The sequence below is a fragment of the Lasioglossum baleicum genome, chromosome 2 (genome assembly GCF_051020765.1).
Source record: "Lasioglossum baleicum chromosome 2, iyLasBale1, whole genome shotgun sequence".
NCBI lineage: Eukaryota > Metazoa > Arthropoda > Insecta > Hymenoptera > Halictidae > Lasioglossum > Lasioglossum baleicum.
The window spans coordinates 15,926,301-15,949,925 of record NC_134930.1 but is presented as its reverse complement, the minus strand read 5'-3'; the positions used below and the strand labels follow the sequence as shown (position 1 = coordinate 15,949,925).

Here is a 23,625-nt window from a genome sequence, read left to right as displayed (position 1 = left end):
CTTGTATATGTAAATGCGTGTACGTGTACGAGTACTCTACCCCCACCAGTGCCAAACGCACCCTACACACGTATACACGTACTCTTGCTTAGCAATCCCATTGCCAAGTTACGTTCCTCTCCCTTCCTCAAGAATTCATTCATGTCGTTCAGTGGTTCTCCTGCGAGGTGAGTCGAGTTTTTCGAACGTTCGACAGAAGTCTATGTCTACAATCGAATTCCTCCAGTCGACAAAAGCATGCTACTTTGCTAGTAGAATTGTGAGGATTCGGAAAAGGATCCTTTGGGTTAACTGGTCTTGTCTGACTCTAACAAGTTGACTCGATAGCTGTGCACAGTAGACGCACGTAATACGCTCGTTCGATTCACGTTTTTCTCGTGTACAATCGTAAGCAGGTAACTATGTACACGTATTGTGTATGCCATACGAAGCGAGGCTTACTCACGATGGCAAGCTGATTCGAGGACATCGCGTGCATTTCTGCGACAGCCCGAGGATACCGCATACCAAACGAATCGTTCGTTTCGCTAGATTTTCATCGAGATCGGATCGGATCGAACTTGAATCGGTCTCGATTTGGGCGAATTTATTTGTTTTCAGGAGCATATATCGACTCAGAGAGAGAGAAGCGGGACGCTTCTCGAGACATTCGGGTAGGGAGAGCGTGGGAATGAGAGAGCAACAGCAGAGGAGGAACAGAGAGAAAGTACGAGTGAATGGATCGTGGCCTCCATCAATGAAACAGCGATCCTCAAACGTGCGCGTTCGAATACGCATGCATCTCTCGAATACAACTTTTTCTTCCTTCAGCTACTATTATTATTACTAGACTGAGGATATTTGTGCATTTATGAAGAAATTGGTTGGGCGAAATATAAAACAGTAAAAGATTTAAGAAATTTAAGAATGTTGTGTTGTTGCTTTTAATATAACAAAGTCGTTAAGGGATGAAATCAATTTACATGTTATTCCTGCTTCCCACAATCAATGCAAAACATTTTTATTTTGCATAGACATCCGCAGTGTAATTATTACTAATTATCGGCGTAATTACCTGTACAGGTTGCTCGCTGTTGGCTAATATTCGAGAAGCATTCGACGATTTCTATGCTACACCTCTGGAGGTACTGTGCAATCGTATTTTGTTGTTATTATTATTTTTATTGGAGATTATGATACCGTACGCCATTATGGTAAAGAAGCTCGAATGTTGCTTCAAAGTTTACACGCGAGTAAAGACATTGAGCGACATGAACGAGACTGAACCAGAGAAAGGAAAGAACTACTTGCTCGCGTAACGTACATGTACGTTATATAAGCGCGCACAGTTCGCATACATCATTGATCATTTTGTAATAGAATCGATTACCGTCTCCTAATCTCCGTGTCGCCTCTTCGGTTGTTGTTCAACGTGTACAGCCTGGAATGTCTCGTATGTTTGCCATTTACAGAAACACTCGTATAACAAAAGGTTCCATACGTTCCTATAACGTTGTAATTTCGCTTTGAAGATTCTCTCGGATACCGTTCGCGTTTCTGCAACCGCTGCGCATGGTACGAGTGTGTTTCGACAAGCAATTACGTCGAATACTAATTAATCGTTCAGCGAAATATTGCCTTTTTTCGCTTTGAGAACTAGACGCTCAACAGTAAACTCACCACTGCCGGTCAAATGACCGGTTTTATATTTTCCATTTCACGATTGTTGAAATTATGAAGTTGCTTACATGGAAATTGATTCGTTCAATTTCTTTATCCAAGCACATATTGTAATAAAAGTTGCACGGAATCTAAATAACTAGAGCCTTGTCATTTTTACAAGGTAAAACATTTTAATCGCTTTTAGTGCTCGGTCGGTTTAGTGTTAAGCGACGAGGAAGAACAGGTTAGAGGAAGACTATAGCAAGAGATCGACATAGCTGGAAAAACGTATGCTTTGTCGACGACGAATGCAACTTTAAAACTGTATAAATAATTGAAGAAATAAGATCGACATAGCTGGAAGAACGTATGCTTCGTCGACGACGAATGCAACTTTAAAACTGTATAAATAATTACAGAAATAATAACGCGTCCGAGAAATAGGAACGTGTTTGTGTAACCTGGTCGCAAGTGCTGCGGGAGCAACATGGGACGACCGCCTACACTGGTGGTACGCGTACAGGTATGGATACGGATACGGATACGGATATCGAATACGTGGGCCGCGCACCATGCACCGTGTTCTCTCAAATATTTCTCGGCTTCCGTGCATATCGAATAAGCATGTTCTTATGCAGACGTTGCTTGCTCCTTTTTGAGACGTCGCGTTTGTTCAAGGAATATTGTATAAGGACATGTATTAAGGACATCGATGTATTAGTTTCAACTGTATAAGATAATTAGAAGAAGAAAACATTGTCTAGGTGGCCCCTGTTTTTCGCAATTGATGTAGAAATTTTTTATTTTGCATAAAGATCCGCCGTCTAGTCATGAAGATACTAACGACGATAATCTTGATAACGGTCATGTTTATACAGACAAGTGAATGGAAGGATATGTAATAGAGCAGAGTAGAGTAGAATAGACTAGAATAGAATGGAGTATACAGCGGAGTAGTGTAGTGTATAATAGAATATAATAGAATAGTACAGTGGAGCAGAGTAGGATAAAATAGAATAGAGTATAGTGGAGTAGTGTAGCATAGAATGGAACAGAATAAAATAGAATAGAGTATCGTAGAGTAGAATAGATTAAAGTAGAGTAGAATAAAGTAGAATAGAATAGAGTAGAGCAGAGTAGAGAAGAATAGAGTAAACTAGAGTAGAGTAGAGTAGAGAGAAGAATATATAGAGTAAATTAGAGTAGAGTAGAGTAGAGTAGAGTAGAGTAGAATAGCGTAGAGTAGAGTAGCGTAGAGTAGAGTAGAGTAGAGTCGAGTGGAGTCAAGTCAAATCGAGTGAAGTGGAGTGGAGTGGAGAATGGAGTTGAGAGTGGAGCGGAGCGGAGAGTGGAGCGAAGAGTGAAGCAGAGAGAGAGAGGAAAGGTGAGGAGAGGAGAGTGGAGTGGAGTGGAGTGGAGTAGTGAAACAAGAGAAGGGAGCACTCATTCATGCTTTGCCTGTAGCTGTTAGAAGTCCAGTTGAACGAATGGTACAAGTTCGCGTGGCACGAAAGTTGCAAGCGGTGGGTTTTCGGGTTGATTTGGATCGCGTCTCGCCCTAGGTAGGACATAGACCGGGCGCAAGTCGCGCTTCGTAAAGAAGATACTAGTCGAAGGAGAAGGCAAGGCCACGAGAAACGAAGAGGGAAGAAAAAGGAACGAGGAACAGTGCGGATCGCAGAAGGAGCAACGATTCAACGAACGGGGACTATTCTTGCGAACACGTTACGTTTGTCGGTTCGGCGTTGACCAGTGATTTAGTTGATTTGCGCGAGCGGATAAACACGAGAGGATCGGTTTGTTGTGCTTGGACTATGATTCCGTTAACCGTGGATCGACGGTTTTGAGCTTCTTTCGGGAATCAAGCTATCACGGTAAAACGTGCACTTTTCGAAAAGTGATATGGATCGGTTGATCGACTGTCGAATCGATCGATTGATCGATCGGTAAAACACGCGCTACGTCGTGTCGAAAGGGAGGTAATTTCCAACGACCTCGTTTCTTTGACCCCAGGCTCGACCGCAGCATCAACCGACCGACAATCCGGACGGGGCAAACTGTACATCCGATTCGCGTCGAAAGAAAATCACCGGAGAAAGGTTTCTACAAGTTGCCGAATTACGAATCTCCGTTATTTCCGTCCGATCGACGGACCTCGTTCTCGCGATCGCGCACTCGATACTCTATACTCGGCAACGAGATGAACGCGACGTAAGACCAAGCAAGAAGTAAAAAGCGGGAATCTGCGTGATCTCGCGCGACACGCTTCGCGAACTGCTTCGGCGAGGGGTCTGCTTTCAAGTTGTCCCACGTATCCGTATTCTCACCGGTCTTCCAGCGAATTTCACGTACGAATAGCAATCGCATCTCGATTATCGCGATGCAAAGTGTTCCCCATGAGTCGCGACGATCGGTAATCCGTGCTAGATGCACGTGTACGCGCGTGTACGGGTCAGCGCTGTTCTCGATTCGAGTGTTCGTACGATTTTGACCAGACTCGACGATTCTTCATCCAACTTCGATCGCGAGAGGAACCGAACGTTTCTATCGAACGCCGACAAAAACGAAGAATGGCCGATCTGATGTGCCTGTTATTGGCGATGTTCGGCCAGTTGTTTATTCGCGGGAGCCAAGGTAGCCTCCTCGGCGTGGAACTCGACGAGACTGGCCAGCAATTGCTCAACGAATATTTGTCTCTCGACGAAGGCAAGTACCTGACCGAGTTGCACGAGTTCCGAGACACGGCTATCAAGATCGACTTGATCGATCGGAAGAGAAAGCATCGTCCGGTTCATCAACCGCCCAGAATTCTTTACCAAATCGGGGTAAGTTTTCTCCCTAAAGCCGAGTATTGCGCGACGGTCCCGCGGGATACGTCTCCTCGCCCACGATCGAGCCAGTCGATTTATCGGAAATGAAATGACCGGAAACCGTCCGTCCAACCGATAGATAAATTCAATCCGGACGGGAAACCCGTTCGAGTTTTTTCCTTCGAATATTTCTCGTCGGTACAGCCACGTTGCGTTTCGTTCTGTTTCATTTCATTTATGGAAGTTGACGTAGCTATTCTAGATGGTGTTGTATCACTGTAGCGATCTCTGGAACCCGATAGCGTACGTTGCCCGGACGCGACATCGAAATAACGCAAAATACATTAGTCTGTCGGATGGAAATATTTCCGCAAACGAATTTTGTCGCAAAAGAATGCCTCGTAGATGCGGTATTTTTTAAAACTATGTTACATCGGAGAGTAACCTGTGTACCGTTTGTTCGACGTACGGGATTTTCTTTTTTCAAGAGCACTATAAGCTGAAATCGTTCGACCCGGTTCGGTCTGGTTCGGCACGTGCGTCGCGTCAGGGCGTTTACGTGGGTATATCTCTGGTACCGGAATGTTCTTTCTGGATGTCATCTGGTGGTGTGCGCAAGCGAACGAGCGCACGAGCGAACAAGCGAGCAAGCGAGTAAACGAGCAAGGGAGCAAGCGAGCGCGGCCAGGTGTCATTTTCACTACGGCGGCTGTGAGAGAAGCGAGAGACTCGTGAGAACTTCCGGATGAATCGCACAACCTTTCCGGTCCCGCTATTATCCCATTTTAGTTTACCGCCACTGATGGCATTAATACGAATGATCTTCTGGGAATATGCCTGGAGGAAGACATAAAGGGAAGTGAAGGAAAGAAACGGAGAAAAAGCAAAGAACACGATGGAACGGAGAGGAGAACGAGGGTCGGGGCAACTTCGAGGAGGAGAGGGGCGTTGTTGCTAGCGCGAAGCGAATGGGAAAATCATCGAATGATTTTAAAAGCAACTCGGCTGACTGACACATTTATACAACGTATCGGTTAACGTCGTTATCCGATCGCTCTTAGCTTCGGTATCGCGATACTCGTGTCCGAACGACAGCGACCTACACTAACTTCCATTCGGGCTCGTGCACTTTACCGATCTCGATTCGAAGAACTTGGCGGGGAAGAATCGCGGGGAGATGGTCGCGTTGTATACCAATGCGGTTCGATTCGGTTTAGTTCGGTTCGTTGATGAAAGTAACGAAAGCAACAATGTCTCGAGGAAAAGAGCCATACACGCGACGAGAGCGGATGGATAATTTAAAGAGCTCGACTTGGATTCTCGTACGCGGCCGTAGATTGCCAACGACGACTCGACAGGACGTACGTGATTGCCTCATTCAGTGGATTGACCGACGCTCTTTGAATAGTGCAGTTAGACCAGATGTCTATTCCTCGACGACGCAACGCGGGGAGATGCGTACTCTTTAACGCTTTTGCTACACAATTTCCTCCCTCTCCGTTCCTTTCCTTTCTCTCTCTCCTCCTGCGATCTCCCTTCCCATCTTCAGCCCCCCTCCTTCTATCTGGATAGAGCTACCTCTTCTTTCCCGATTGTCAAGCTTATTTTATCCTTTTCCACTTTCTACCATACTTGCGTCCAACGATCTCGCCAATTCTCTCTAACGCAGACCACGAACTATAGTCGACTTTCGGGTATCCATTTATGCAGATTCAGTTACTTGACGTTCTTCGCGGATCTTTATGCATTTACAGCAAAATCGAGTAGATGAAACTTGAAATTGTTGATAAATTTTAGAAATTGAAGATGTACATATATGGTTTCTCCTCTATTCGAATCATTAAGGGAAGAAATAACATTCGATTTAGTTTCTGTTTCTTGCAATAAAGATCCGCAGTCTAGTCGTTAGTCAGAAAATAGATTTCCAGGAGCAATGTTTGTTTTTGTGCTTACATAACTCGACTGCAAATATTGAGGTAACGCGTACACAGTTAGGAGCAAAACTGATCACACACTTTAAATCAGAATAACTTTTTTATGAATGGACCAAACGACTTCAATTTCTCTGTAAGGTTAGTAGAATTAGTTTAGTAAATGACATCTAATAAATATGTTGAAAATATGCATTTGGTCGTACGTACAGATGATCATCAGCGAACACGATGATGACGTTGCGAGGCAATAATGCTCGTAGATCTCGTTGCATTCTTTAATCATTTTTATCCCAAAGTAGTAACGGATCTTGACGGATTCCTTCCATAATCGACTGGTCTTCGGGAACGCGAATATTAGTTTCTCTTTCTCCGTATTTTCGATTTTAGCGGGACGGTGACATGTGTCTTTTAAGCGCCATTCATTACACCGTAACGTATATTATAACGAAACTCGATCAAACTCATTGATCATTGATCAGTACGAATAAATGAAAATCATTGTTAAATCGCGATACACGGTGGTGGACTGTCCCCGTCATCAGGTATAACGACGCGTTACGAATAGACAGCGGATCTTTATGCAAAATAAAAATGTTCTAGCTAAATTGCAACAAACCGGGGTATAAAACCGATATAAAAATTAATTTTCTTCCTTAACTCCTTGCCGTAACACTTTCTTTACAGTTACAGTGATTACGACGTTTTTATCCCCAAAAATGTCGTAGAAGAGAAAAGAAAATGTATATTTTAATGCTTAAATATTGATTACAAACGAATCAAATTTTATTTCGTTTAAAAAGAAAGACGTAGCATTTATATTTGTTCGAATACGGCAAGGGGTTAATATATTTAACAGGTTGGAAATAATATAAATAACAGTATTTGAAAATTCTTCTAATATTTTTACTGTTTTAAATTACACCTACTCATTTTTTATAGCTTATTTGTCATAAATGCGTAAAATCAATCCGCTGCCTGGTTACGAGCATTTGGGAATTTCAGGACAGCGAGGGAGAGTTACCGGAATGCTTGGATCGAAGCGAAGTGTGCAGCAAGGTGGATCTATATGGATCGCCGTGGGTCGAGAGACAATGTCGTTGTCCGGACGGCCGTACCTGTCCCAGTAGCTTGCACGGAGACGATGGACACACGATAGTCGATAAAACACGGCAATATAAGCTCTGCGAGCCGGTGAAACGTCTTCCTATCTGTCGTTACTTCAAGTTAGTCGGTTGTTCGAGCAACATACACTGAAGCGATCAAACGTGCCGCGCGATGTGTCGCGATGCATCGTGATGCTCTGCATCGCGCCGCGTCGCGCTGTGCGGATCGTTGCGCGTTCTAACTGACATTACGTAAAGAAGACGGGCTTCGGTATTTGCAGGGATATCACATGGACCCTAGCTCCAGGAGGGGGCCCGGCGAACGCGACTGTTCAAAGAGTCTACTGTCGCTGTCGGCCAAGCAGCGTGCCCTATCTAGTTCGAAGACAAGCGCATAAATCTCCCGAGGGAAATCCAGGATTTATTTATGCTTTCGCGTGTTCTCCGCAGAGCGTAAGTTCTTCGATCACTATTGTTCACTTCTTTACCACTCTGAACATGTTCCGAACAAATAGAACATTCGTTCCTTTACCTTTCATTTCATTTTCATCTCGTTTGACTAGCAACAAACTCACGGCAACAAATTAAGGGGGTAGACTCGGTTTTCCAAGATTGGAAGGGTGTAGGATGCGTCTTCTCATTTCTCGATAAAGATGGGGTTTTTCAGTAGTCAAAAGTGCTAGTTGAGGGCCGCAATCGCCCTCAAAAGTCGTATTTTTACCACGCTTATATTAGCTTGCCGAGTTGTTGTATGCGTCAAATCTTGTAATCAAATTTTAAATCACTTCCCGATGAGCTAGAGACTTGAAACTTTAAACATAGCTCACAACTGGATGATAATGCAATATTAAAAAACAAATTTTTAAGAAAACTGTGCATCTAGGAGAAAAAATTTTAATATTAACCGTCACACCTCGCCGTGCGACACTCGGTAGTATGTCATCACGTTCAGCGATCCCCACTCCGCGCGCCAGCGCTCCCTACTCCACTACTCGTTCTCACTCCGACTCATCCCCAGTCCAGAGTGTGGTTTTCCGTTCATTCAGTTCCATTTCGGACAATTTCGGACTCGATCAAGAGACATCAGTGACTACAAATAAAAAAGGGTGGAGCGCTAAACTATATTGACGTAATCTTCGTGGGCGCTTCACGCTTTTATTTATAGTCACTAATGTCTAAAAAAATTATTTTCTCCTTTTTAGTGCATTTTAATATAAGCGTGGTTTTTAAAAAGTTTTTTTATGTATTTTTTTTTATTAACACTGAACCTACTGAGCCTTCAACGTAACTGGTACATGATCCCTTATAAAAATGACAAGATTGATTTTATTTATGCAGCCCCTATTGTAATACGTGCTCTACTAAAGTTATCTATACAACCATTCTTTATGAAATCATTTTTATTATCTCAATAATTGTAAAATAAAAAATCTGGAACCGGTCATTTTGACCAGTGGTGGTAGATTTAGGGTTAAAGTTGAAGCTTTATGAAAATAGCTAGATGCGCAGCTTATGTATTCGAATAATGCAAATTACGGCTCGGAAACGTAAAAATAGGACTTTTGAGGGCGATTGCGGCCTAGATTGATCTTTTATCTAGCGCTTTTGACTACTGAAAAACCCCACCTTTGTATTATCGGGAATGAGAAGGCGCATCCCGCACTCTTGCAATCCTAGAACCAAGTCTATCCCCTTAACCGAGATTCGAAGGGAATGTTTCGTTTCAGAGACTGCGCTGTCAACACAAGGAACCTTGTCGACTGTTCACCGTACGAAAGAGACGAACCTCGCAGCTCGAAGAAGTGAACGCATCGCCTCTTTGCCAATGTCCGAAGGGTCATCGGTGTCCCAGACGTCACACGGATCCGGGTTCGCTTCCGGCAAGATCCTATTCTGGTGTCTTGGAGATTAAGACTTACAGTGGATATTGCGTGCCTTCGCAATCCCATCGTTCCGAAGCGGTTTACACCGTATAAACTATCCCTATCCAAATTCCCGTTCGGTATATTGCTACACAGGCCGCGCAACTTATACAGTTTGTACAGTCTGTGTACAGTTTGTTTATAGCTTGTACAGCTTTTATAATACGACTACGATGCGACCACCTCTACACCTGGTGTACGTAATCACGTGGGTTACGAGTTCACGCGTACAATCTGATTGCGTTTCACACCCGTTCAAAAATTCGACGAAGAGTTTCCATCGCTCTCGTCGAAATTTTATTGAATTCGAATTGATTCTGAAGTACGAAAATGGTTAGAATTCATCGACAATGTACAGCATACAATTAGTATTAACGTTATAATTAGCATTAGTTTTAGTATTAGCATTAGTATTGGTATTAGTAAATAGATCATAGAGTATGTATAGGATTTCTTGTTATTTATTCTGGCATTTTCAAACTGTTTGGAAATTGTCACCGTCGAATCAGCTTAATCGGAAACGATGCCAAAAAATTGCATCGAACACGGTCTCGTGTATCGAAACCGTGGCTTTGCGAACATAGTTGATTTAAACGAGTAATCGGATAAGGTCTCGATAAAGTGTTCAACGATTCGTAATGTCTCTATCGATCGATATCGTGCACTACCTGTGCTGTTTAACATACCATTCCTTGTAAATATTCCAATGTCACCGAAGACTCACGATATCGTCGCACCGATCTACCGGTATAATCTAGAAATCGTGTTGTAGCTATTAGACGTAACATCATCAGCATCGGCATAGCATCAGGCTACCGCTACATTATTGTCATGATGATTGTATCGTAGACGTATGCGGCAACGATTGTACCTATTTAATAAAGAGTCGATAATTAATATACACGTACGTCAGTGTATTTCGCGATTTTCTACCTATACGAAAGTTTTCGATCAGCGAATAATCCGCAAGACAACAAGTCTTAGTAGGGGTGGGTACCCGAAAATTTCGGGTTCGGGTCGGGACCTGACAATTCCTGATACTCGAATGTATCTTTATTTATTCATAAATCTGAATGTCATAGATTTTCGAGTTCCTGAGCACTGCTTGATAGGGGCGAGCAGGTACCAGAAATCTTTGGTTACCCGAGTCTCGGATCGAGTAGGATTGGGACCCGAAAATTAGTGACACGCAGGTACCCGGAAAGGGCCGTCAAAACTGCCCTTAGAAATTTTTCAATGACTATTGACCCATTCGAAAGCTAGCCAAGAAAAAGCCCTCTGACAAATAACACTAACCAACTGATACTCACTGATTTGAGTGAAAAAGGTACTTATTAAACATCGAAAAATATTAAATGCGTGTTTTTTTGTTTCGGCTAAATACGCTTTTTAGGGGTAGAAAGCACTCCTCAACCTCTGGAGATGGAAACGTTTGTGGCTAATTATTTCTCAAAGGATTCATATTTTTTCTATAAATTTGAGCCTATTTTCCCATAACGTCTGATTTTTTTTCTTTTTTGGGGAAAATAACGCAACAAATCAATTCTGAAGACAGATTTAGAGTCATTGCATAAAATTACTGATTATAGATACAGGATGCGCTCAAGATCCGGCAACTGCTAAATCCGGCAAGTCCGGCTTATTATTTCCAAATTTAATTAACCTTGAAAATCGACCTCAAGTTAGAGGATTGACATTTTACTCAGAGAGGTTTATTTGGTCAGCTTTCGAGTGGTTCAATAGCCATTGAAAATCCTCTGAGGGCAGTTTTGACCATCTTAATCGGCTAGGCCTGGAACCCGAAAATCTATGACATTTGGATCTCCGAACAATGCAAATTTCCGGGTACCCGCCCACCCTTACTACTCGACCCGAATTCGACATCGGGTAACCGAGTATCATGAATTATCCGGACCCGACCCGAGTCATCAAAAGCCGAACCAAGGCTAGGACACTCGAAATTTTCGAGTCCCCACCCACCCCCACTGCCTGGTCGATCGAATCTGTTGCGGAGACAGACATTTTGCGATCGCCCCGTATCGGTTCAGTGTTCTCGCGACTCCACTTAACGACGCTAGATGGCGAAACACTTCCGTGGCCTCGGTAGCGTTAGAAACGAGGGAGAAATTCTACTCGCACTCGTACTACATACCTGTACCTATGTAGGTACAACATATGCTGCGCTAAATTGTACTCTTGTTGCGAGACGCGTGGAGCATTCGAAGATGCAACGATACATTTGCGAAGTTGTCAATATGTAAAATCAAAATGGCTCAAGATGCTTGCTACCGGCGATACGCATTAGTAATACACTGAGGCGATGAACCGATGCGTCGCACACCTAACAGACTCTTTCATATCATGTATATAAGATGAATACATGTATGCACGAAATTAGTAAATAGTTAATGCCGCGATAATAACAACGGTACGAGTATGTTCCAGATCCATCGATCGTTATAATGATTTCTAATAGGACACGATAAATATCGGTGCTCGAAGAATGTTGATTTGACAAAACTTCGATCGCGACAATTTCGGCCTGTCCTCGAACCTTGTATTTGTCGTGAGGTTGCGCGGAAACCATGTTTCGCTTCAATAGATAAATATTCGAGCGTCTCGAGCGATCGTGTACGTAGCTCGACCAATGAAATAGCTGCGTAACTGTACCGCGGATTTCCTACTGGTTCCATTTCCTCCGCGTTCGCTGGTATTCATTTAGTCTGATGAACTTGTCGCCTCGACCGGATTCGATCGCACAACCAAAACAATCTCTGCAAAATATTCGAAAGATTAATTCCATCCGATCTCGTGTATTTAACCGCGATATACCACGTACGTTGGCGATTAGTCGACAGGTAGCTCGCACGATAATATCCTCGTCGTACACGATCGCATTAAGGTTTCGCCACGTTTCCCTAGCGAGCAAAGTTGCCGGGGTAACGATCTATATTTTCAATTGGTCACGTAGAATGTTCAACCGTTGCATTCCTTGGTTGAAGAACGAGGAGAGGCGAGGAGAGCGTGGAGAGTAAGGAGAAGGGTGAGAGCGAACGAACGATCGAAGGAGGTTTGGCGCGATCGCGAGCTCACAGCTTTCGTCTTAGGATCCAGGAGCAAATGTTAGCAGTGAACTTGGTCAACTGTATAGCCGGTGAGAACCACGGTGATTTCATGCTCAATATACTTTTCTGGTATCCGATCGAACTCGCGAAAAATAGCGGTACCGCTACCGATGCTCCGCGATTCGTTGATCCTCTCTATAGCTTCTTGCTTTCAGCGGGTTCGAGGAGTTCCGAGTTCGGGTTCGAGCTCATTACCCAAATGACGGGACTCGTTTTGCTCGATAACACCAGGAAAATAGTAATCGACATGTTCGAACTGCTCCTCCGTATCGCGGTATCGACAGTGGAATCGATCGAGTGTATTTTATGCTCGAGTAGAGTCGTGTCCTACTGACGGTAACGGTAGATTGTCGGGACTCTGAAGGAGAACATTTTCGTCTGCCAGACGTCGAACGCGTGTCCTGCCAGTTTACCATTTTCTTTTCAACCACCGAATCCACCTTGGTTCGGTAAATGTTGCAATGATAGAACGAGAAACGACGCGAGAAATAAAGGTCTGGCGAAGCGAAACCAAAAGGAAAGGATAGGGATGAAGGCAAACTGAGAGAAGGAAGGAGGATCGCAAAGAAAATACTAGAAAATATGTAGGTAAGGTGGAGGAGGGGGAGGCAACGGAAGAAAAAAAAGAGGACCGATATCGTTAATCTGGTAGTTGGTTCTGATGTTGCTTTATCGTTCGAACGGATGTCAGCTGCAGCTAACTGCATAGGATAAGCATCACCGAAGCATCGTGTGTACTCATCTACTTCACGACGGTGTCTCTTTCTCTTTCTGTTTTCACTCCCCCTCTTTCGGCGTGTCGCTCGGATCTGTTTTTCGTTTAAATGTTGGATCTCGCTCGGATTTGCCGGGCTGCTTGGATCGCGATTCCATGGTTCTGTGGTTCCGTCCATCGCTCGAGAGGACGGGGACTTGGCTTATCGTAGATGTGCGCAGGTATACACAACCAGGGTATCCAGCCGGTGAGTGTGGAAGTAAGCGTAGAGCGCGAACCAAGGTAGAGGATTGGTGGAGATGATGCAGCTTGGGATTCCACGCATAGTCAAGGGGTTTCTGGTTGGTTGGTAAGTGGGACTAGCCGGGGCTCATAGGCAGCATGTCTTCTAGGAGAGCCCGCAGTCTCATCCGGAACTGGAACGCATCTAAGCGCGCGCGCGCGTCGTTTCTCTGTTGAACGTTCTTCCGATATTTGATGGAACGGTTTGGCCGACGATCAGAAACAACGTCGACAGCTCGATCGCGAACCGACTCGCTCGCAGCACGGTGCAGCTCGACAACGACGCCGACTCGACGTCCACGCTCGACCGTCGAACTCGAACAAATCGAAAGACAAACGTCCTTCCTGGACGCTCGTCCCTCCGAACGACGCTATTTCGGCAACTTGAGACAACATCCTCTCGTACGCTAGTGCACCGTGGTCGACGATTGCCGGGCAACTCGAACGCGCTGGGTCCGATTCCAGCACAAGGTCTGGGTCAAGGTCGAGGTCGAGGTCAAGGTCAAGGTCGCGATCGATATCCAACTGCAGATCGGATTAGAAGTCGAGTGGATCAACGTCAACGTCTGCGTTAACGTCAAGGTCAACGCCAAGGTCAATATCAACGTACAATTGAAAGTTGCGCAAGGTCAGCACCGATTCGTTCGCCATCCGATCAAGCGTTTTCTAAAGGTACGAGATCCGATTCAACTTTCTGCTCGATCCTCGATTAACGTAATGCTAATTCTTCGAATAGATATTCGGTGATCGGCGATCGAACCTAAGCTCCGGCGACGCACGCGTCTTCCTGGATTAGTTATTTCAAATGCTATAGTTATAGAAAATGTTTTCTCGCCAACGATACGAAGCAAAATGAAACAACGATTTGACAACCGTATTTCCGAAAGAAAAGGATCTAGAACAGATATTATGCAATTTTCAAGTTACATAAAATCGTTGTGATAACTGTCCGTTTTTATAACGCCATTACATCGGTTAGATAAGACGGAGATGAGGATGTTTCGGCCAAAACCCGATTTATGAGATTCTATATTTCGTCGTTGTTGCTTTCGGAGCACTTTTCGCGTGTTTGCCATTTCGAGCGACATTTCATAGTCTGTTATTCGAAAGTCCACTTTGTTTGTACGATGCATATCGAAACTGTTACCGACACGAGTGAGCTGGACAACTGTTGCGTCTACGAGGACATTTCGGATGCTCCTTTTCGGAAAGGAAGCTAGAAATTCATTATTTAAGATTTAGCCGATCGAATGTTCGATAAAAACCGGTGAAAACTCCTTCGAACGTTCTTAATAGCGAAAACAGAGAAAGCAAAAGATAACCGATGAACCGACAATGTTAATTAATCGACGCTTCTACTCTCTATAACGGTATAACGGGAACGATGTATTAAAAGGAAACGCGATACGGTTGGTGCAGAAGATGCACGAATCATCGTTAACGACCATCGAGAAGATCGACAAGCTCTTCATTCGGTATGGCAACATATGACGGAATGCACGTATAGCCAGAATGTGTATGTAATAATATGTATGTAGAACCAACGTACATAAACGAACTCGTGTGTAGAAGCTAATCTAACCGCTTGATTGGTAACCGTTGCATACATATAGCGACCTTGAAAATACGAAGAAAGATAACGGCCCGCGAGAAACGCGAGTACCAGTTAACCTAATTTCACCACATCCGCGTGGTAAATTATATCGCGCCATAATTACTGTGCCACCCCGAACGCCTTCGTCGGGAATAGAAAAAGTAAATAACGTTCACCGGTTCATCGGTTGGTCGTTTGCTCGCTTGATCGCGTACTCGCTTTACTCGCTTTTCTGGCTTTACTCGCTTTACTCGCTTTATTCATTCTCCCCTTTCTTCCCGGTTGCCGACCAATTCGTGTACGTACGCGCGAACATTATTTCCATTTACCAAGAGCTCAACTATCCGACACTCAAAGGTAGTGTTCCTCCTCGAGAAATTTTATAATTGGTTATTTCTCATTTCTCGAGAAATTTAAATCTATGAAAATTCTTATGAATCTTGTTTATTTTATAACATATTTTCGGAAATAAACAAATACATATGTCCTACATTTTATATAATGTAGGTATTTAAATATCTATGTTACTTGTGATTATACGAAAAAATGTCAAAGGAGAAATTTGCACTGTTCAATAAGGTAAATATAATGGCAAAATAAAAAAATTTTTTGGAAATCATATTTCGAAATTTCAAGGTCATCGTTATTTTTTAATTTAAAGGAGGTCATATAATTATTCTATATTCCTATTCAGAAAAAAGACAAATCCAACGATGTGCCATGTTCCATAGTTAAGGTGAATTTCAATTTAAAAAATTTTCAATTTAAGTGCGCCACGTCATCCTTTTATCCGATTGATCTCAAACTTTGCACAAATTGTTTTCTCACCTAAGGAACAATACTGGATAGTTGCGTGCATTGTGACTCGATAAAAATTTGTCTCCAAGTATAGCATAGGTCCACCCTAATGTACATATTGGACAGGAATAAACATTGAGTTAATGTTTTTTGCGCTTTCGATAAATATTATCAACGATATTCCAAATATCATAAATTTTCCAATATTTTTTTATTTTATTAAAAATTCTCGAGAAATATAATCTTATTTCTAATTTCTCGAGAAATGAAAAATGTTGAGAAATCAGGAACACTACTCAAAGGTATCGAATTTAAAGAGCCCGGTAATGTTATTAACGCTAAACCTACCACTGCCGGTCAAACGACCGATTTTATATTTTCCATTTCACAATTATTGAAATTATGAAGTTGCTTGCATGGAAATTGATTCAACAGATTTTTTGTCCAAGCACACATTGTAATAAAAATTGCACTAAATTTAAATAAATAGAAACTTGTCATTTTTATAAGATGAAACGTTTTAATCGCATTTTGTGCTCGGTAGGTTTAGTTTTAATATATTGCGGATTTGTATGAATATATAAAATAGTAAGAGATTTTCAAATTCTAAGAATATTGTTAGTTTGTTTTCAATGTGGAAAAAGTATAAGCGGAAGAAATTAATTTCTATTTAACTCCTGCTTCCCCCAACCAAAGCAAAATATTCTTATTTTGCATAAAGATCCGCAGTCTATTTATTAACATCCTCGCTATTCGCAAGAATATTGCTGCTCGTTGATCGATCACTTGAAATTCTTTTCCGGCGAAATTCATTCGTATTTTTCAGATGATATTTGCATAGTACACTGGCGCTGGAATCCAACTGTGCATACACGTATACGTATACATATGCTATTTTCACGATTACACAGCAAGATTATTCAACACATTGTTGAAATTTTTCAATCCTGTCGACCGGCTAAGAACTCTCATCCAATATCTCGATCGAAAAATAATATACCGTTCAGGGAGCTTCAGATCTCCTTTGCGTTTCTATCCTCCTTCTTGCTGCTCACTCCTCCCCGCTTCGTATGCTCTTTTCCACATTGCATTTCTTTTTTTCTCTCCCGACAAAGTGCTCTCGTTGCATAGTGGTCTCGCCGTGAAAGCTATAAAATACGCGTGAGAAACGAAGACACCCTTGTCGAGAACGGAATTCCATAGGATCTCGTATTCCACGTTTGGGATACGATCCTCCGTGATATTTCCGGCACTGGTTCGACGTCGGACGTGCAAATTTTTCGGGAACGACGATTACGAATAAAATCGAGCACGAGTAAAATCGACGAACGAATTCGTCAGCTTTTAAATTTTTATTTCATCGTAACAGATGTCCGTTTATCCGTTTCTAGGATTTTCAAGCTTTTTGTCCACCGATCTCTCCGTTGATTCCAGATTAAAATGAAGCCGATCGGTGGCCTGGCGTGGTTCGTAGTTCTGATGGCGGGAACCGTGGCTTTACCCTCACAGTCGCAAACTCATCACCGAGGTGTTCAAGTCAAGTCGAAGCAAACTACACCGACGTATTTCGGCGTGGATAAGTCAGCCAGCTTCCCGGCTGAATCGAATAGCAGTCCTGTCGCAAAAAGTGCAAGTGGACGTGGAAGTGGAAACGTTAACGGAAATGGAAATGGCAACAGCAACAGCAACGGTAATAGCATCGACGTCGATTTCAGAACTGGAACGGGGAACACTGGTAGCGATGGCAACAACGGTAATGACGAGATTGGAGATGACACAGCCTCGAGACCAGTATCTTTTGGGGTATCCGCAACAACGGCTATCGACAGTCCTGTAATTCCAATATCGTCGTCGTCGCCGTCATCCCCATCCTCATCGTCACCGTCATTGTCGTATTCAATGATCCCACCAATCTCGACCGGCCTGAACTCGTTCACCGAAACGATCGACACGGTACCGACAACATCATCGCCAACATCCTCGAATACTGGCAAATCTTTCGAAGCATCGACGACGACGAACAGCACCACGGCTGCGGGAGGAACCGCTGCGCCGACCAACACGAATACAGCTTCCCTCGAAACTTCCTCGAGAACTATTACCCCTGTACAGGTCGCAGGAGAGTTCACGGTGCTCGAGTCGAAAAAGCTGACGACGGTTTTCGAGAATTTCACGACCACCCCGGTTTCAATTTCGGCGAAGGAAACGCGGGAATCGCCTGGCAAGATACGGCCCCAGATCAAGCTAACCACCAACTACAGCAGCTTGAGCGAGGTAAGAAAAATGTTTACTATCCAACCGTTCTTCTTCTCGTCCTATTTCTTGTCGAATCCTCGGAGGAATTGACCTTCGGTCCGCGATCACGAAGGCATTGGACGTGCAACGTCGAGAAATATTAGAGCGAATATACCGAATAAGGTGTAGCAGCTTAGTCGCGTGTCCTCTGTAGTCTGAAGGTGACTGCGCCGACAAAATGACCCGGGGAAAAAGGCGCTGAAGAGAACAAATAATAACGACGAGAGCAACTCGCACGCTTACACGACGGCGTGTCCGCGCGATACGATTTATGTAATGTACTCGCGGAAAGAAAGAAGAGAAAAGCGACTGCGACTGCAACGACGGTTCTTCGAGCAATAGAGCAATAGAGTAGAAAGGGACCCAGATTCTCGAGTCGTACAGCGAGAACCGTCAAGTGTCACGAACTTGAGAAAAAATGTCATATGGGTCGGTCTAGAAAGTTACGGACGCTGAAGCAAGGGTACGACGCGTTTGGCCTGCGGTCTTTCACTGCTTCAGCGTTTCACTGCTTCGTCGCGCGTTTCGCTTTGCGTCGCGTCGTCGTCTCATCTCGTCTGGTCTCGGCCCGCGTTCGTCTGGTTTCACCGATGTCGCTACCGTTTTCATTCGTAACAATTATGTAGAGGGAACAGCGTCCCATAAATTACCACTCTCGTCGCTTATATTCGCACAGCAGTAGGCATGTCGTAGACTGTTGTAGCGCCACGTACTTTCCCCTACGTTCTTTCTAGTACATCGAAGCGTTTCAATTTTATCCAAGTACGTATCTCGTGGATACGTGGCTGCAGCGCACCGCGCTACATACTTGTACTCCCCATCTGATACTTACGCGACGTTACGAAAGTGTTGTCGGCCGGCCAAGATGATCCGTTAAGGGTTAAGATGGGTTAAGGTTAATGGATAACACGGTGCATCGCGCGTCCGATCTGACTAGTTTTTTCTCTACATTTAACACGGGCCCGCGAAGAGAACACCGTTATAACTTACGAGTTCAGAATCTTCAGCAAAGCTTGTACAAGTATACTTTTACTTGCTTGGGTATCTCCAATGTTTGTCGTTTTCGTTTGCGAGAGCCTAGCCTCGTATATGAGACAGTTTTACATGAAGAATCGCAGCTCTAACCAGTCTTGCGAAATGAAAAGACAATTATAATGATGTATGCTGTTTCTATCGAATGTCTGTCAGCGTCACGATCAAGACGTGCACGTTTACGAAAGTAAGAAAAGGTTCTAAGGGTTACGAATTCCATTCCGCTCGTTTTTTGCTTCTGTCTTTTTGCACGTCGCTTCGCCTCGCTCGGGGAGGGAGCAAATAGTAAAGTTTTTCGAGCCGTTCCGCTCGAAACACCCGAGAAAGAATCGTTTGGACTCGCTTAGGGAGTTGTCACGAATCGTGTTGCTCGCTTTAGCATTGCAAAAGGAGGGCAAGTGTTCATGACCGTGACGCGCGAACGGACCGACCGGTGTTAATATCGGTAGTGGAACGTGACGATGCGAGGAAAAGAATAAAAGAATAAAAGGCTGAAAAACTGAACGACTAAAAGACCGAAGTATAAGGAAAATAAACGAAAACAGAAAGGGGGCTGGCCGATGTAACAGAAAAAAGTAGTAGGAAAAGGAATATGGGTGAGGATGCACGAGTTCATCCCTGAAACGATAAAACAGCAGAAGGTATCGAGACTTTCAATAGGTAATTTTTAGCAAATCAACGAGTCGCGGCGAAACACGGAATTCTTTGCATTCGGAAGGTCTCGTCGTTTCATCGTCGAGCGAGATCGTTCGACAAATCCGTTGGCTCGAGCATCGTGAAACGGATGGAACGGACATTAAATGGAAAAGTATCGAGGAGATTCGTGAAACGGTTCTTTACCCCGTAAAGCAAAGCCAATTACACAGAGCGCCGAAGAGATTCTTAGAAACGAACGAATAGAACGAATAGAAATCCGCTAATCGACATCGACTAGTAGGTACTCGTCGAGCCGTGCGGCACGGCAACCATAATAACATTGCGTCATTCGTAATAGAACGGTCGAGTTTGTGGTTCACGAGAAACGCCGAGACTCGTCGAGTATCATGATCGCGGATTCACAACTCGTCACGACTCCTCCGATCCAGCTCTATTCCTTGTCTCTTGCCGATATTCCGCCCTATCATCTCGCGTCCTTTTTCTGCCCGATCGTTTCGACCGATCTAACCGATCCAACCGCTCCGACGTTTCTTCTTCTACCGCTCTATTCGATTTTTATTCCTCTTTTTCTCCTATTGTTTCTACCTTCCAATTACCGCTACATCGCGAAGATACCAACCATTTACCCTGGGTAAGGCGAAGGTAATCGTCGAACAGGTAATAAGAGAGAAAGAAACGGAAAAGGGGGAAAAGAGCAAGAAAACGAAACAGCGTAATAACGAGTTTAGCGAATCACGCGATAGATGCGAACGCGTGCAGTTGGTTATTTGAAGATAAGCTAGAGTCCGTTTCGTAGACTGATTGGGATTCGTGTTTCGTTCAAGTTCAAACTACGAGTACAAAACAACTAAGAGAAACGAAAGGGTATCTGACTGTACGTGGTAGAGATAGTTCCGACTCTGTAATCTATAATTTGTAACGCAGCTGAGAACGAAACTAACGACGATTGTTTTCTTTCCGATGAATTTCTAGACAGGAGTACGATTACCGGAGGGCGCAAGCGCGGCACTCGCGAAACCAACCAAATATCACTACTATCCACACAATCAGCACATTTATTTGTTGCCGGAGTGCGCGGTGCAGCAAGTTTGCAACGCTGTCTACGTCAGACTGAATTTTACTCAGCCTTTGTGCGCTTGCCCAGGAAGATATCGAGATCCTTGCAGCGCGTCTCTCGATAGCGACGACCTCCACACCACAGAGCTGGTCACCGACCCACGGACCAAGGTTAGTCGTTACGCCTTCTCTTCTCAAACTTTTCTCCTCTATTCCGGCACAATTCGCTTCGCGATTTCGACTTGAACTTGAAAATCTACCGAGAGCGACTCGATCAAATATCTGTGGATCTACCATCTCTTTGCGACCTCGTCGACCACGTGAATCAGAATAGTGTCACAGAGAAGTCGATAAAAGTCCCTTAAAAAATATACCCGACCTCGTATCAGATTGTACAGGGTGTGTAAAAAGTAATGGTTATCCATCGTAGTAACATTCGAATGGACAGGGAGACGATCGCTTGGAACAGCTTATATCTGAATTGTAACTATTTGTTTGCGACATATGGCTTCTTTCAAAGTCTTTCTCTCCTGACTGAGTGGAATATAATTATAAACAATTTCGCGGAAAATTTCTCTTACAAATGTCCAACGATCCAGAGGTGTAGATTCACCCCTAGAACGGATGACCATTACTTTTTATACACCCCGAACGGCATGTTTACACTTTACACTGATCAGCGAACGATGCAGCTCGAGATTCTTGGCCCCTCACGGGGTATGCCCGCAGTGGAGGGGATATTCGTTTTTCTTAGATCAAGACTTTACTGTACGCAGCGTTCGTCGCTGCGTCTGCGTCTTTGGCACGGGGATAGACCGTTTCTCCCACGCATCCTCGCGCATTGTCGCGGATTATCGCGTATCACGCTCGCGAGGAAGAGGTCAAGAAAGACGGAAAGCGTAAAGTTCTTTAGGTTTACACCTGGAGAGAACGCAAACGGGAACGCAAACGCAAACGCAAGAAATAGTCTCATTCGCTTTCAACCAGTGTGACTAGTTTTCGAAAGAGCGTCGTGCGCACACTAAGGTGTGCGGTGATCGCGCACCCATTCTATCAAACTGGTTTCAATCGGTCGAACACGCGAAAGTATGGAAATTGCCGGCACGATCCTCGTCAACAACCCAACGACCAGAAACCGTTTGAACGAGTTTCGACTCGAAGGACATTGTTGTCGCGCTAATCGAACGTTTCACGATTCAGGCTCTGACTTTGGTGAAGACTTGCGAGCCGGTAGCAGAAATGCGAGAATGCAGAACACCGAGGGACTGGTCTCTTCTCGCGTTGCAAAATGTACGAACCGGGAAATCTCATTATCTGGTGATATGCCGCTGCCCAGACGCCAATATACTCGGTAAGCGACGATTTTTCTAATACGATGCGTACACTGTACGCTGCAGATTATCGTGTACAAGTCGATTGGAACGGTAATAATCGTAAATAATTTGCGGGTCCGTTGTACTTCGTAGAAGGCCCCATGAGCCATGACCAGCCGACTTACGCGAGCGTGCCAGGAATTCGCGTCTATGGAATGATGTGCGTACAAGGCAATCGAAAAGGTCGACCTTTGCGATACACGCGAAGTATATCAGGTACGTGACGATCCTCTTTACGATCGATTCCCGTCGACCGTGAAAGTGTAATGGATTCTCCTCAAGGTCTACGAACGTTTCGGTCCCAGAATCTAGTTTCCTTTCTTCGTAGATCGTCCGAACGAAGACACCGGAGAGAATCCTGGACGTGACGAAGCAGAGGAACGATTAAGCTTTCCCTGGTACAAAGTGCAACAACTAATGGACGCGGCTGTTTGGAACTAGAACAATTCGCCTTCTTCCACGTATCCTCAACGTGCATACAAGGAGAACGCCTCGACTCGAAACGTGCAATCCGCTTATCGCCATTCATCCTTTTATTTATTACGCATTTAGCTTAGCAGTCGCTTCTTCGCTTTCTCTCGCTTCCCTACGGTTCGCGATTAGTCTCTTACTTACTCTTATTCTTATTCTTATTTATAATAACGCTATCGTGTACGCGTACAAGTGCAAGTACAAATGGTTCCAAAAAAAGTAGAGGTATCGGAGTGGCCCTCGCACGATGTTCGATCGAATCGGGTCGAATCGGATCGGACCAACTCCACGAGGGGGACTGTATTCTGCTGTAAACGTATCTCCGAATACGATCAAATTGTTTCCTCTGTGTACGCAGGGGGTTCTCGTGTACAAAACCTCGCCGCGCATTAGACACTCTGGCCACAGGTGACGACCACATGCAACGACCACCGATAAATAGCGAGAATGCGCGGACCTTAACGGTGATTGGCGAGTCCAACTCTACTCGTGAAGTAGTAATTCTTAATATGTAACCATTACTAAAGACAGTACACTGGTGACTCGATTGATCGAACGCGTAACGTCCACCGTCCACAGTCCACCGTCCAACGTCTAAAGAGAAACGAGAAAACGAGCCAATCGATCGACTCGTGAGATCTTTATACGTCCTACACATTGTATACTCGTGCATATTTCAGTCCGTACAGGACGCATCCTGTATAATGTGTGAATTGTTGATCAAGTGAAAGTTTCAACTACAACACTCCGTGACAATATATCATTCTCGAAAATTGCGATACTTGAAAACATCCCATTTGATTTTCGTCCAAATTGT

General features: G+C 44.2%; 3 protein-coding genes across 5 annotated transcripts in view; 2 read left to right on the top strand and 1 right to left on the bottom strand.

Moving 5' to 3' along the window:
• Nucleotides 1-23,625, bottom strand: part of LOC143218822 (elongation factor-like GTPase 1) — a 30,786-nt gene that overhangs the window by 2,634 nt on the left and 4,527 nt on the right. Inside the window, exons 4-5 of one of the 3 annotated variants that reach the window (XR_013011176.1) lie at nucleotides 6,593-10,281; nucleotides 5,170-6,516 (exon numbers count right to left, since the gene is read on the bottom strand). The exons of 1 other annotated variant lie outside the window; for it this stretch is intronic. The gene's annotated coding sequence lies outside the window, so the exon portion shown is untranslated. Of the gene's footprint in view, nucleotides 1-5,169; nucleotides 6,517-6,592; nucleotides 10,282-23,625 lie in introns of those variants that run through there. One more of the 3 variants, XR_013011178.1, reaches the window with a different exon arrangement.
• Aos (protein argos) lies at nucleotides 3,099-9,864 on the top strand. The gene is made up of 4 exons (XM_076444590.1): nucleotides 3,099-4,466; nucleotides 7,388-7,608; nucleotides 7,770-7,941; nucleotides 9,216-9,864. The coding sequence occupies exons 1-4, from the start codon at nucleotides 4,212-4,214 to the stop codon at nucleotides 9,462-9,464; spliced, it is 897 nt and encodes a 298-aa protein (XP_076300705.1). The 5' UTR covers nucleotides 3,099-4,211; the 3' UTR covers nucleotides 9,465-9,864.
• Nucleotides 13,503-23,597, top strand: Dsx-c73a (doublesex cognate 73A). Its single transcript, XM_076444471.1, has 6 exons — nucleotides 13,503-14,204; nucleotides 17,359-18,198; nucleotides 20,881-21,135; nucleotides 22,165-22,315; nucleotides 22,431-22,553; nucleotides 22,666-23,597. Exons 2-6 carry the CDS (start codon nucleotides 17,365-17,367, stop codon nucleotides 22,776-22,778), a joined length of 1,476 nt encoding a protein of 491 aa, XP_076300586.1. The 5' UTR covers nucleotides 13,503-14,204; nucleotides 17,359-17,364; the 3' UTR covers nucleotides 22,779-23,597.

Coding starts and splice junctions, on each gene's coding strand:
- Dsx-c73a (XM_076444471.1), top strand. CDS start 17,365: ATGAAGCCGATCGGTGGCCTGGCGTGGTTCGTAGTTCTGATGGCGGGA. Junction 18,199..20,880: donor ACTACAGCAGCTTGAGCGAG/GTAAGAAAAATG, acceptor ATGAATTTCTAG/ACAGGAGTACGATTACCGGA. Junction 22,554..22,665: donor ATACACGCGAAGTATATCAG/GTACGTGACGAT, acceptor CTTTCTTCGTAG/ATCGTCCGAACGAAGACACC.
- Aos (XM_076444590.1), top strand. CDS start 4,212: ATGGCCGATCTGATGTGCCTGTTATTGGCGATGTTCGGCCAGTTGTTT. Junction 7,609..7,769: donor CCTATCTGTCGTTACTTCAA/GTTAGTCGGTTG, acceptor CGGTATTTGCAG/GGATATCACATGGACCCTAG. Junction 7,942..9,215: donor TCGCGTGTTCTCCGCAGAGC/GTAAGTTCTTCG, acceptor GTTTCGTTTCAG/AGACTGCGCTGTCAACACAA.